General features: G+C 35.9%; 1 protein-coding gene across 1 annotated transcript; it reads right to left on the minus strand.

The window, feature by feature from the left end:
* Positions 1-514: 514 nt before the first annotated feature.
* On the minus strand, positions 515-15,324 carry PARL (presenilin associated rhomboid like). Its single transcript, XM_007424738.4, has 10 exons — positions 15,167-15,324; positions 11,680-11,863; positions 10,337-10,477; positions 6,966-7,014; positions 5,306-5,401; positions 4,657-4,806; positions 2,931-3,001; positions 1,830-1,931; positions 1,003-1,100; positions 515-786 (listed from the first exon to the last, which is right to left on the minus strand). Exons 1-10 carry the CDS (start codon positions 15,235-15,237, stop codon positions 690-692), a joined length of 1,059 nt encoding a protein of 352 aa, XP_007424800.1. The 5' UTR covers positions 15,238-15,324; the 3' UTR covers positions 515-689.
* Positions 15,325-15,448: the final 124 nt, after the last annotated feature.

The raw sequence follows: 15,448 nt of genomic DNA on the forward strand, positions 1-15,448 counted from the left end.
GCTTGGCTGTGACACAAGGGCATAATGAGAAGTGCCCATTACTGCTTGCACCACTGCGTTTTGAAACAGCTATAGTTTCTAGATGGTCTCAAGGGCAGACCCACGTAGAGCACATTGCAATAGTCCAGTCATGAGGTGACCAGGGCATGAATGACTATCTGAAGGTCCTCCCAGTTGAGAAAAGAGTACAACTGGCACACAGGGTGAACCTGTGCAAAGGCCCTCCTGGCCACAGCTGCCACCTACTCATTGAGCAGCAGCTACAAAGGGGTCACAGAATCATAATGTTTGAGAATCCCTTCTTTATGTGCGTATTCATATCAAATACAGATTGCTAAAGAATGAAAAATGATCTCTAAAAGTGGCATTGGGATTGTTAAGCTTTAAGAACTCTTGTCTTACCTTCATTTAAAAATGAATTAATTCATCAGACAACTGATCCAATTTTAATTCAGCTCTAAAATACCCAAAGAAAGGATACAGACTTACTCAGTTCAACAACAAGGTACACATCTTTGTTTCAATTATATTTTATTTACCAAGCATATTTATTTTCAGTGTGGGGTTAGAACTTAAAATCTTAGTAATTTGTATGTAGTTATGATTTAATCAATACACTAGCCTGTCTCCAACACTTATGCTCATTTCAATACAAATATATTCTGAAATGCAGTAGCCAAGAATCCACTTCATTTATTTGGCCTCCATGTCTTCACTGTATGCCATGCTTTCACCACTGGTTCTCTATTATTCCATATTAGTTTATTCCCATACATTACATACCACCTTGAAAGAAACAAACAAAAGAAACTTTTTTTCACAAGATACATTAGAGAGACAAGAATTGTTTATATGACAAAGGTAATCAAATTACATGACTGAAAATAATTCTTAACAGGAAAGTCAGACCCAAGAAATGGTCATTGTACAGGATCTTTTTAAAAACAAGAAAAATGCAATGACATATCACATTTATCATGATAACATAATATCACTACTTACATGCCAAACAGAACTCCTCCAAGGTGTGATGCATGGTCAAAAAACCTCCAACCCAAAATAAGTCCTACACTGTCCAATGCAATAATAGCTTTTAAAGCCTAGAAATAAGTAAATGACTTATTGGTAAGGTGCAATAAACAGCAAAGCTACTGCAGTTATAAACAGATCAGAAACATTTATCCCATATTCATAAATTAACATTTGCTATGCAGTCAACAGTATAACGATCAAGCGTGAGGGTTATGCTAAATTCTGATTTGAAGACACATCTCTTCTATGGGCTCAGGCTCTGTTGCTAATATGCAAACTAGAAATTTCATTATGTATAGCAGAAAGAGAGAAATGGGAAGTCAGGTCATTTCAGCAGCTCTTCCAGAAGACTAGTTTACCTGGGTTCCTGGCCTACTCCAGGCCAATTAGTACCGGTAATTCCAAAAGGCTATAGCAGAAAGAGAAGTGGGACAAAGAGCAAACGAGAAAGACATGCTTCTCTTGTAGACTAGTGGAACATCTCTATATTACATAAAGTAGGTTTCTAGATCTCAAACCAAGCTTTTAATTATATATTTTAACACTTTTCATAATACACCTTTGGAATTTAGCATATTTAATACACAAATAATTCAAAAGATAAGTTTGGCCTTAAGAAATTCAATTTACAGTGTAAACAAATGCCACACTGCTCTGTACTGTCTGTTGTCTGGGCTTAAATAGAACTTTAAAATTATATCCAATTTTGAAATACAATAAAGCACAGAAAAGTGTTATAAGGTGCAGATAACAACAGATAAAAGAGGGTTTCCCATCAATTATTCAAAGCCACTTACATTTCCAGCAGTAAATGTGAACATTGGAAGAAATATTATAGCTAGCTTGGCTTCTGGAATCTTTGTACATACTGCTCCAAGGACAGCCATTATAGCACCTGACTAAAATCACATGAAAACAGGAGATAAATTAACATACTTAGTTTTAAAAGCTGGAGCTATTTTTTGTACCAAAATGCAATTTCACAAAAATCCTTTGCCAATAAGGCAGAGAAAAGAAGCTAAAGGATTTTAGCTATATAGTAGAGCTATATAGTAGAGCATACTAACAGCTATTTTAAAATAATTTTGACTGTGGCATATTCCTTATGGATATCATTTTTTCTGCCTATGGATCAGGCTTTTTCCCTAGATATCCTTAGAAAGCTGTTTTATTGGAACCAGTCCAGCTAATTCAGAAGGACTAAATTCAAACAGAGAGCGAGTTTGGTGTTGTGGTTAAAGGCACAGGACTAGAAACTGGAAGACTGTGAGTTCTAGTTCTGCCTTAGGCACGAAGCCAGCAGGGTGACCTTGGACCAGTCACTCTCTCTCAGCCCTAGGAAGAAGAGAATGACAAACGACTTCCAAAGTCTTTCCAAGAAAACTACACAGCTCATCCACGCAGCAGCCAGGAGTCAAGACTGATTTGAAGATATTTCCCCCCACCTCCTGCCCCCCCAATCAGATAAATAATAGAAAGGACCAGGCAGATAACTGTAATCTTAAGCAAAATTAGTTACAATTACAAATAAATTCAGAGTGATCAACTTTTAAAAAAGACATTGCAACTGAAAGTAAATTATAAAGTAGCAGGGTCCATGTAGCCACTCTTCTCATTTCTACAACATTAAACTATCACAAAAATTGAAGTGGCTGCAACATTCTTTTTATTAAGTAGCTGATCTAAGAAACTTAGAGACAGACAAAATATTTAACCTGAAAATAATCCTAATTTTTGTTAGAATGCAGTTTATAGAAAAATCTCAACATTAGAATGTTATGCTAGTCTTTACTGTAGTTTTTTTAAAAGACATCTTAACTTCTGTTAAAGCAAAATACAGTGGGTTCCAAAATAGTATCTAAAAATAATTTGCTTTATAGATATTTAGTAGCACTTACAGCTCCAAGTGATGGTCCAAACTTCCCAGTGGCCATTTTACAGACATAACTGACGAATGTAGAAACAACCCCTAGAAAGATTTTTTTTTTAATTGCTTAGAAACATAAATTCACTGAAGAGCATAGATATAAAAATATTTTTGCTTTACTATCCTAGCTATCTCAGTTGTTTAACAAAACATGTGAGTTTCTTATATAAGGCTTTTCTATGGGTAAGTAAATAATTACTAGGTTCACACATTGTGATAAATTAAGTGGGATTGCTTGTTTTTGACTTAGTTTATTCTCTGAAGTCAGTCACTGCAATTTGCAGGCTACTGTTTTTGGCTTAGCGTATTATGTAAGCAAAGCCAATTGTTGCTTCTTCAAAAAATGATGGGTAAATCATGGCTCAACACAATGTCTGAAACTTAAATTTGTTACTTTTTTATTTTAAATTGAATAGTAACAGAAAAAGAACAAAACATAAAAAAAATTATGATGCAAATATTCTCAAAAAACAACAACACATCAAAAGTGCTTTAAAAAAAGTGGGGAAAAAAAGAAACAAAGTATAATACATCATTATAACAGTTAACAGTTACAATTTGATATACAGGTAGTCTCTGGGTTAAGAACACCCAGTTTACAGATGACCCATAGTTAAGAACGGAGCCTATTGTAGCAAAAATTGAGTTAAATACACAATGATTTAAATACCCAATGGTTCGAGTTTATTACACAATACTACTTATACAGTATTATACAATAATACTGTTCCAGCTTATGTACAAATTTGACTTAAAGACAGACCTTAGGAATGGAACTTGTTCTTAAACTGGGGACTACCTGTATACTTATCTAATGTAAGTATTATTCAAGTGCATATACATTTATTTCTAATACACTTATATAACTATCATTCTTTTTTAACCTACTGTTAAACTTGGCTAAACAAGTTCCATATTTCATTATTCTTGTCCATACGAACTATGTCTATAGGCAATCTGTTCATAGGTGGCAAGTGTAATCAGGTTTTCAATCCATTGACTAAATGGGGCCACACATTTATCTTTCAATGCTGCAATATTACTTTTTTGACCATAGTAAGGGCACTGAGAATCCATTTACATTGTCCAGTTGTCAAATTTCATGTAATAGATATGTAATTCAAGAAAATATGATCCTCTGAAAATTTTAGCTTTTGTCACACAGTCAAATTTATATAGTCCAAAACTTTCTCCCAAAACTTAGTAAGTATAGGACATTGTAGAAACATGTGCTTTACAGAAGCATTATCCTTATTACATCTCCAACAGAATGCTGTCTCAGTCCTTTTTTATATAAACGAAGCGGAGTCTAATAAATTCTAAATATTATTTTTTGTTATATAAGTTGTAGTTTGAAGTCCATTGATACTCTTGCTATAGAAGTTAAGATGCTCTCCCACTTTCTAGACAGTATGGGAACCTCTAATTCTTTATTCCACTCATTTCTTAATATCTGCATATCAAATTGATTTATTGATACCAAATACCTATAAAAACCAATAGTAGTTTTTTTAGTTTTGAAGGATTTAACAAGTTGTTCTAGTATCTCAGGTGTCTCAGAAGCTGAAAATGCTGCTGGTCCAAACAATGACATTTATTACTTTAAATATTACTTCAGTGCCAAAACTCATGTTCAAAAATATATGAACAATTTAAAAAGACACATCTAAAGCAGAGTGGGATTTGAGGTTTATTACCTGCAGAAAGGTATACTGCCATGAATTGCTCACGCCCCAGAAAAGAAACTATACTGGTTGAGAAGCTCCATAAAACGTACATGTTGGCCACCATATGCAGAAATGAGAAATGACTAAATGTAGATAGCAACATGGGAAAACATAAGACTCCTACATTAAAAAAAAGGGGGGGGGAAATCAGTGTTTTGATAATTTAAGCATTTTATTTCTCTATATTTATAAGCTGAACTGTTAAGAAACTGGGAAAAAGAAAACAGACTTGCTATGAATCAGTTTTCAATATTAAGCTATACACATTTTTTAAAAGATTACATTTTGGAAGAGTACACCAACTCATGCAATTTATCTTACTAACCTGAAATTTAACTTAAGTAATTACCTGTAAATAATTTAAAGGTAAATTATTTCAGGAAATCTTCACTATCTTATATTGTCTACATTAGAATGGTAACATAAGGCAAGAAAAAAAACTCCATTATATAAGATACTTATGATAATATCGTGCAGTTAAATGATCTCATACTGTAAGCTGTTGACACAAAATGGAACCAGATTATTTCTGTGATTCATAAAGCCAAATACGATCCCACATTAAAAATCCAAGGCAGCGAGAATCTATACAATTTCACATGCATCGTAATACACTCACGAGAAGCTGGATTAGATGTGAAATATGTGACCATTATCCGACTCAAAGTAGGTACTCGCCATAAGAAGAATACAAATACATTTGCAGCAATAATTCCTGTGAATTTAATAAAAGAAAAATGTAGGGATAAAGAAGGAAAATGCTCCAATTTACAGTGTTTACAAGGCCACAAATAAGTTATTGCAAATAAAAACAATCAGAACATAGTTATTTTATATTATGCAGTAACTATGTAATTTGAAGAGTCTTTTAAAAAATGAAATCACCCTAAATCAGACTGTCATATTCCTTCTAACTCTCAACAGACAAGTATTTTTCATCTTTATTCATATACACGTTATTTATTTTACAGAACTACTTGAGTAAAGAGATCGTTCAAAGATCATTCAGAAAATATTAAGGAATTCCCATACATTCCTTTTATTTCTGATTGATGAACAGTGGGGTAATGGAAAGACTGCAGTGAAACTCTTATCTTGCCTTAGCACATGAATTCTGTTCCCCTTCCTAAAATGCAGATCAGTTGCCTATTTCAATCATACCATATTTATCCAAAAGGAAGATGACCCTTCCCCAAAGAATAGACAGAAATGAAATATAAACAAAAATAAAAATCCTGTGCAACACCCAGCTTCTCCAATTTGTCATTTTAGGATTGCCAAATCTACTTAAAACCAATCTTGTAGATTTCTCCTCACCTGCCCAATAAATCTGTATGTGGGATACTCTTGTATACAGATATATACATATATGTTTATGCAGAAATCACATTTGAAAAAGGGGCAGAGGCAGAAAAATAAAAAGTGTACTGAATTAATAGCTAGTAATTAAAACATAACTGACTGAAAAATAGAAAATAGATTTACAAAATAGATTTTCACCATTCTCTTATACATAAAAAACATCTTTACACACACCTTCCTTCTCTCCAGGAGAAACAGAATGAAAAGATAGCAATAGGACAAGATGAATGGTAACTGCAGTGAGAAGAAAACAAAACTGGAGGGAGGGAGAAGCATTGACTAGGCATTACAAAGAGGGTTACATTTATTCAGCAAGCAACCCATGTGAAGTAATGACTAATGTTTTGGCTAATCTTCAAAAGTATCCAGATTTCTGCAGCCATTTGATCTCTCACCTTTTTGAACTGTTTTTTCTGTTCATGTAAGGGAAGAGAATGACCCAAGTCACAGGTAACTATATGGGGGAAAGACATGTCTTCCTATGGATAAATATGATATATATTATTTTGTCACACAGTTAATAAATCAAACGAATTCCTTGCAACATACTAATACACACAACTTTCTATGGAAGTCAAATAGCTACCATGAAAAAAAATGACACTTTGTGTGAAATAGCCCAAATCATAAAGTTTCTACAGTAAGAAAGAGGAATAGGCCAGTGTTATCAATTCTATAGATGGAATAATCTGAGTTTAACAAAATGTTATGTCCCTTAACAACTGCCAATCTAATAGTTAGCTACTGTACCATAAGAACAGAGTAAATTACATGGAAGATCAAAATATATGCTGGACATGACTACCTTAGGTCTATTAATTTGTAAGCATGGTATGAAAGCCATCCAGTAACATACTGTACCTGTTTGCCTCATTTCTCTTCCTGAGAATGTCTAATACTTGTAAGCTAACACAAACCTGACACAGCCCGTTGCCCGTTGCTAAGACTGTTCCACCACAGGTTAATCTGAAAGAGAATAAGCAAAGTTATCATTCTGGTACTTCAGTATAACAGCGTTCCCCAATCTGATAACCTCCTGATCAACTGGATTACAGCAGACAATGATTATAAGGAAGCTGATATTATGGGGAGTATTAGACTGTAGTATATACAGTATTTCAAGACAGTTTAAATTTAATTAATTAATCTCCATTATGTAAGTTTTTCAATATAAAGAAACATTTAAGAAATTAAGCTTTTGAACAAAATAAACTAATCAAACATTTTCCAAAAATTATCACAATGCACCTTTTTCATAGGTGTATAAAATAAACAAATCTACACCAATTCTTCCTCATTAATCATATGGCCATTTTTAAAAGAAATAACATTTGCTTGAAATAATCACCCTAAGTAAAATCCAACCTCTCATGTTCTGATACAATTATTAGTTCATTGACTATATTACTGTAATGGGATAGAAGAGAATCAAGAATCAACATTCAGAATTTGCTTCCTTACTTACCAACACACAATTCTCTTACCAAAATTTAAAAAGAAAAAGAACAAACCTTAGCTATATACTTCTAAAGGTCTGTTGTAGGATATATATTACTTCTTGGATATTGATTGGCCCACATGAAGGGAAATGGGCCCCACCATTCAGCACCCAATTTTGATAATCTTATCTTATTAAAGGATGGAACATTCATCTCCATGAAGAATCTTTTGGAAATACTTTTGCTCAAGGAACATCTCACCAATGAATTTTGTGAGCTGAACTTTCTTCCTCAGCTCCACATCACACTACACACATCAACTAGCAAAGTCCCCTGACTAAAGGAGAGGTACTGGGAGTGCCAGAAGGACTAAAATATGATGAAGTACCAATATAATGGCCTACAGTACTATGCAAAAGTTTTAGGCAGGTGTGAAAAAATGCTGTAAAGTAAGAATGCTTTCAAAAATATATATTGTAATTGTTTATGTTTATCAATTTACAAAATGCAAAGTGAGTGAACAGAAGAGAAATCTAAATCAAATCAATATTTGGTGTGACTACCCTTTGGCTTCAAACCAGCATCAGTTCTTACACTTGCACACTTTGTACACTTGCACAAAGTCAGGGATCTTGTAGGATTAGAGTCAGGTGTATGATTAACCAATTATACCAGGCAGGTGCTAATGATCATCAATTTCATATGTAGGTTGAAACAGTCATTAACTGAAACAAACAGTTGTGTAGGAGGCTTAAAACTGGGTGAGAACAGCAAAACTCTGCTACTAAGGTGAGGTTGTGGAAGACAGTTTCATGTCACAGGTCATACACTGTGGCAAGACTGAGCACAGCAACAAGACACAAGGTAGTTATACTGCATCAACAAGGTCTCTCCCAGGCAAAAATTGCAAAGCAGACTGGGGTTTCAAGATGTGCTGTTCAAGCTCTTTTGAAGAAGCACAAAGAAACGGGCAACACTGAGGACTGTACGCAGTGGTCGGCCAAGGAAACTTAATGCAGCAGATGAAAGACACATCATGCTTACTTCCCTTCGACATCAGAAGATAGCAGTGCTATCAGCACAGAATTGGTGGAAATCAGTGGGACTCGGGTACACCCATCTACTGTCTGGAGAAGGCTGGCCAGAAGTGGTCTTCATGGAAGAATTGTGGCCAAAAATCCATACCTCCTAGGTGGAAACAAGGCTAAGCGACTCAACTATGCATGAAAACATAGGAATTGGGGTGCAGAAAAATGGCAGCAGGTGCTCTGGACTGATGAGTCAAAATTTGAAATATTTGGCTGTAGCAGGAGGCAGTTTGTTTGCCGAAGGGCTGGAGACTGGTACAATAATGAGTGTCTGCAGGCAACAGTGAAGCATGGTGGAGGTTCCTTGCACATTTGGGGCTGCACTTCTGCAAATGGAGTTGGAGATTTGCTCAGGATCAGTGGTGTCCTCAATGTTGAGAAATACAGGCAGATACTTATCCATCATGCCATACCATCAGGGAGGTGTGTGACTGGCCCCAAATTTATTCTGCAGCAGGACAACGACCCCAAACATATAGCCAATGTCATTAAGAACTCTCTTCAGCATAAAGAACAAGGAGGAGTCCTGGAAGCGATGGTTTGGCCCCCCAGAGCCCTGATCTCAACATCATCGAGTCTGTCTGGGATTACATGAAGAGACACAAGGATCTGAGGCAGCCTACATCCACAGGAGATCTGTGGTTAGTTCTCCGAGATGTTTGGAACCACCTACCTGCCGAGTTCCTTCAAAAACTCTGTACAAGTGTACCTAGAAGAATTGATGCTGTTTTGAAGGCAAAGGGTGGTCATACCAAGTATTGATTTGATTTGGGTTTTTCTTCTGTTTGCTCACTTTGCATTTTGTAAATTGATAAACAAACAATTACAATATATATTTTTGAAAGCATTCATACTTTACAGCATTTTTTCACACCTGCCTAAAACTTTTGCACAGTACTGTATATAATTTGCTTATGTAATAATTCCTATAACAACTTTAAAATGAATTGTATGTGTATGCACTTGCACATGTGTGTGTGTGTGTATTCACAATGAATCATGGCTTGCAATGTAAGCATTTCTTTGTGAATATAGGTGAGCTATCAAACAAGAAATGGATCAACAAAAAATATGCAAAAAGAGGATAGACAAATGGGGTACGAAAAAACAGTAGAGGAAATCTCTAGGTTGTCAGGCATAACAAAAGTCACCTTTCACCTGCTTCCTTCCTGCAGGCTTTTCTCTCAATCCACCTCATATTTATTTTTGTGATTTGTAGCTACAAAAATTTAATGGAGAACCTAGAACTAGTATAAAATAAAACCATATTATTTTACAAATATATAATATTGCAGTCATATCTGATATTCTGATGAGTGGACCAGTTCTATCTCTTTAAAATATTAATTTTTCCATCACTCAATGCAAGCATGTTAATGAATATTAAGTCCCACAATTTAATAATTTTCTTCCTCTTAATATTGAATACTTTATACTTACTTATATTTTCCCTCATATTCACCCTTGAAATATGTTAAGCAAATTAACATTTCCTGGATATTATTGCACAAGAGGAAAAATTAAAAAAAAACACCTGCAACCGTGATTGCATTCCTAATAACATTAACAGCAGTATTCTATTATAGCTTTTCCAAATCTGACTCCCTTCTGATATATTAGACTTCAGCTGTGACAATCCATAGCTATATTGGCTAGGGAATTATTTACCTTGATGAAATGTGTTGAACTGTGTAACACAGAACATCTGTATCTTAATGAACTGGAAGAAAACAATTAAAATACAGAGCAAGTTGTTTGTACCTGCTTTCTGAAGCGGAGTCCTTTCTGTGGTTGTATTCTATCCAGCCAGTCTGCTTGAGCATTTTCAAAATAGTTTTGGAACTTGGCTCTGAGATGTTCATACTGCCAAATAGCAGCTGTTCCAAAAGCACAGCCTGAAAACTAGAGAATGTTAGGAATATGTTTAATCAAAATTTCAGGCAAAATGTGATTTATTAAGATGGAGAGAATAGACCAAGAATATTCCAATTAAGCCACAAAAGACTTCATATCTGATTGCATGGTAACATCTACAATCAGGGATTAAGAGATATACATTAACTCTGAATTCAAAGAATTGCCTGTGGGGTCTTTAGACTGAAAGTATAACCTGTATAGCATACAAGGATCTTGTGACTTTCACATTTAAACATTCTGAAAAAACGCACCTACATTGGTCATACTGCTGCAGTAGACTGTCTGCCAAAATCCTCTCTAAACAAGAATTATCTTATGTAGAAATTCTGCAACATATCATTTGCTAGAGTTTTATTAATACAAAACTATATTCTATAGTGACAGAAAATTTGTGAACCCTTTTGTACTATCTGTAATCCTGCAGTAATGTGACCTACAATGCGTTCAGAGCTTCATGTAAGTTTCATTAATAAATAAAGAAATCCTGGTTAAAAAATAACTCCCCAATAGTGTATGTTTCATATCTTTATTGAATACACTGAGTCAATACTCATTGGTTACATAGGGAAAAATATGTGAATCCCTAAAATAATCATTTCTCTTAAGGGGTATGTTGAGGGAGATGTTCCAATGAATTAGGTATAAAAAACTCAGACACAATGGCTGCCAATGAAGATGTGTCACGCCATATGACAACAATCCTAAACACAAATGTAAATCTACAAAGAATGGAAGGAAAAGAAATTTCATATTTCAGAATGGCTGAGTCAAAGCCCTGACTTTAACCCAATTGAAGGGTTGTTACATGATCTGAACTGAGTAGTTCATCTACAAAACCTCAAAAATATCAATGAATTTGTGCACAATTTATCAATATAGTTCAGGAAAGGTTTGGTTGAAGTCACTGCTGCTAAAGGAGATACCACCAGTTACTAAATCTAAAGCTTCACATACTTCTTCCAACAAAGACAGTGATAAGTGGTTCAAGGCACTGAAAAAATACATGACTCAGTACACAAGTTTTGTTTGTTTAACCATAAGCTTTTTACTTATTAGTAGAACTTGATGAAGCTCAGGTGACATTGTAGCTCACAGCATTACAGGATCACAGATATTTCTAAATGATTCACAAATGTTCATTCACCAGAACTGCTGCCAGTTACATGGAATTATGAACAAATTATTACCCCAACTGTAAAGAAGAAAGGTTTCAATAGCTTCTTCACTGAACGGGAAGATTCATGAAAATCCAGGTCTTGAACTGGAGGAGTCAAACCACTTTTGTGTAGCTTAGTGCCAGTTCCAGAGCGGTAATCAGTCTTCTGTGCTGGTCTTCTGAATCCATTTTTTGGTTGTGTAAACAGAATAGATCTGTTGAAAGAATACATTTTAATCACAAAACAGACATATTTGAAATGTTTCCAACTTGCAAGGAAATACTAGTTTCTGACAATCAGATATAAAATCAAACTTTCATTTCTACTATAATTTTACCATGATCCAAAATCAGAATGCACATTCTAGATGTACAGGCACTGATTGTACAAGTAAGTTATCAGAATATTTTAAAAATCCCCTAGCTGAATTTTGCACTATAGTACTCTATAACACTATCTTATTTTCCTTATTACCTAAATAATTATACATTATTTTTACTTATATTCTTTTCTACCCCAGTGGTCCAGTAATAAAAATTGATATACACAGAATGGTTCTCAGTGAAATTTCATGCAGAAAGAATTAAAAATGAAGCTTATAAAAAAGTCACACGGAGACTGTTCCACCCATCTGCTATTCAACATTTAGAATATTTTGATGTAAGGAAACACAAGGATGATTCATTGGTGAAAAAATGTAACTTTTATGATAATTCAAGTCCTACTACCTAGGCATCCCTAGCATTACTCCTTGGAAGAAATCTCCAGATACTAGAACAATTTTTCACTACTGTACTCACTTAGAACAAAAACAATTTCCTCTGGATGAGCAATTTGCAAAACTTACTGTTTAAATACCCATTTGACAATATTATCTATGAATACATGTTCATATAGGTAGCCAAATATTTAATTAAATGATTCAATAAAACAATATTCAATAAAACTTTCATAATAAATATGAGTAAATGCATTATTACTTTCCATGTTAATGAAAGATTAAGTGCAGCAGTTTCTACACAAGAGAAACTGAGATCACAAGGGTCACTCAAGTGGGATAACTGACAATTCCTTCCCATAAACTGCTATCTGGAGTTCATTCACTAGATCAGAATGTAATTTTTTGCAACTGGAATAACTGGTTTGTGTGTGTTCCTCTTTATCCCTAGTCCCTTTTATATTGTAATAGATTTGAACCTGTTATGCTTTTTGATTTCTGTACATCTCTCTACATTATTTTAGATGCTAAATATCCATCACAATCATCATCTATTATTCCAATCAACAACAAACAGTGGAACAATCACCTTTGGGGGTGTTTGAAGTCCTGTTTTATGCAGCTTAAGACTGCTATTCATGAGAAAAATCCAGACATTTTTGGAAAGAAAGGGGAAAAAACCTGATTGGTTAGAGTTTCTCTTTTTCGTATGCCTCATGAGTCTTTTCTCCCACATATATTTTTACACTGCTCACCTGGACTTAGAAGTCTGTAAGAGGAGAAAAATAGCTGGGAGAGAGTAGAGTCCTGAAGCACCCCACAAACCATTGGCTCAGGCTTGACCTCTCCACCCCAAAGTACCAACACTGGCTGGAACCAGCCCCACAAAAAGGGAAACCACCATGCCCCCCATGCCTAATCCTTAAACCAAGGAGACCATGATTGATATCAAAAGTCACTGAGAGATCAAGCACAGCCAGGATGGATGCACAACCGCCATCCTGAGCCCACCAGAAGTCATTGACAAGTGTGATCAATGCCATCTCAGTACTACAGCCAGGCCTGAATCTTGACTGAAAAGGTCCAGAAAGTTGCTTCTTTCAGGGCTCTCTGAAGGTGTAAACTAACCACCTTCTCAACAACTTTCCCTAAAAAAGCGAAGGTTGGAAACTGGATGAAAATTGTCCAGGGAGAGATATTGGACAGATAATGATGCAGATATTCTCTTTATGGAGTTATCCTACTGAAAGCTCATAACTGAAAATGTACTGACAGTAATTGCTAACATAAAAGTTTTCATATAGGACAGATCCTGAACATCTGGGATGAAAGATAGGGTATAAACAAATCCATCCTCAGTAGGGTCTATGGATTGGATCCTTCAACTTTTCTAGGATAAGCTAGTGCAGATCCCTCTATTGTTTCAGTGGAGAGATTCTTCTGTAAAAATGCAGCTAGCAACAAAAGAAAATGTTTCTTACTGGAAACATCCAAGCAGACACTGAAAATGACAGAGGATAAGCATATCAGTGATCTCCAATTTTCTGTCATCCTTAAAAAGGGCATCCATGCAATTTCACAGCTGCCTGCTTCCAGTTCAGACTTTTATTCTGAAATTTTGCAGCTTTGCTTCCAGGAGTTCTTACAAGATAATGCTTTTTTTTTTTTTAATTAACATGCCCCCAAACCATGGTTAGATAGCATCACTGAAGCAATGAGCTTGAAACTGAGCAAACTCAGGGAAGCAGTGAAGGACAGGAAGGCCTGGAGCGATATGGTTCATGGGGTCATGAAGAGTCGGACACGACTTAACGACTGAACAACAACAACAAAAACATGTGAAACAGTCTGAGGAAGTTATTGGTTGAAACACACAGCATCTTACTATACCATTACAAGATTGTGCAGTACATGTGCGACTAATAGTTGTACAGAGCTCATATTCTTTGATACAATATTTGGATTAATGATACATCAAATGAAAATAAACACATATCAACACATATTAAATCTTTGTATGTGTAGCAGAGGCTTCCATACAGTATATCACAGCAGAAACCAAAGCTTCACACAGCAGCTTCTTCAAACATCACATATTTAAATTTAAATATTCTTATGAATCATAACATAATAACGGCGTAACTTCGGATTGAGTTATGCTTGTTTTAAATATTAGCAGTCATCCACAACTGGAGAAAAACCAAAGACACTATATCCTTATGGAGAACAAAATATTACAAAAGCGAAGAGGCTCTGTTAGGCTGCCTATTACTATCACCGGTTCAAGGACTAAAATATCCCCACCCCAAATACGATTTTGGATTTGGACTTCTAAGGCGGGCCATTCCTTCCGCCTTCTTAGCATCCATTCCCAGCGCTCTTAGCCGGGGGCAGAAAAGGACTTCCCTGTGTTTCTCCCCGTATAGTCTTTATCACAATTAATCCCACTTTTCCCACTACTTCAATTTCCAAAAAAGCAGCCGTCCTATTTTTTGTGGGTACATATCTTTTCTATACTTTGGCCGAAGTTCGCAAAAGTATTGCAACACCTCCCTCTATCCGCCTACGCTCCCTCAACGCCCTTTAATGGCTGCGTCCACACAACCACCTTACTCGTCATTAACTATGGTTTGTAAATTAATCAAATGCTTGGGCTCGCATGGCACGCGCTTAACACTAAACACCAGATTCACGGTAGACGGAAATGTGGTTGCAGAGGGCGGTACGAACGCTTAGCAATACTTTCCCCGCCCACGGTTAACTCTGTTCTTTACACGGACACACGTTATATCGTCCTACCTGTGGCCCCATAGTCCACCACCCCATAACTCTCGCTTCACCCAGACACGGGCATAGCACTTCAGCCCCATTTTCTTCACCTTCCCGAAGTAACAGTTCCGGGTCAGCAGCCACGACCGCTCGCCATCTTGAAGCGGCTGCCCTTACGTATCTGAGGGCGTCATGTCGCCGAACGGAAGCAGGAAGGGCCTTTTGGCTTTTCCCGAGCGTGTGGCTGGGAGGGGAAGAGTATTGGTCCCGCCTCCACGCTGAACTGGCTGGTTCCTGGTGCCTCTTCAAAGA

This window comes from Python bivittatus, unplaced genomic scaffold (assembly GCF_059951505.1).
Source record: "Python bivittatus isolate LINGU-HERP-01145 unplaced genomic scaffold, Pbiv_v1 ctg000980_np1212, whole genome shotgun sequence".
NCBI lineage: Eukaryota > Metazoa > Chordata > Lepidosauria > Squamata > Pythonidae > Python > Python bivittatus.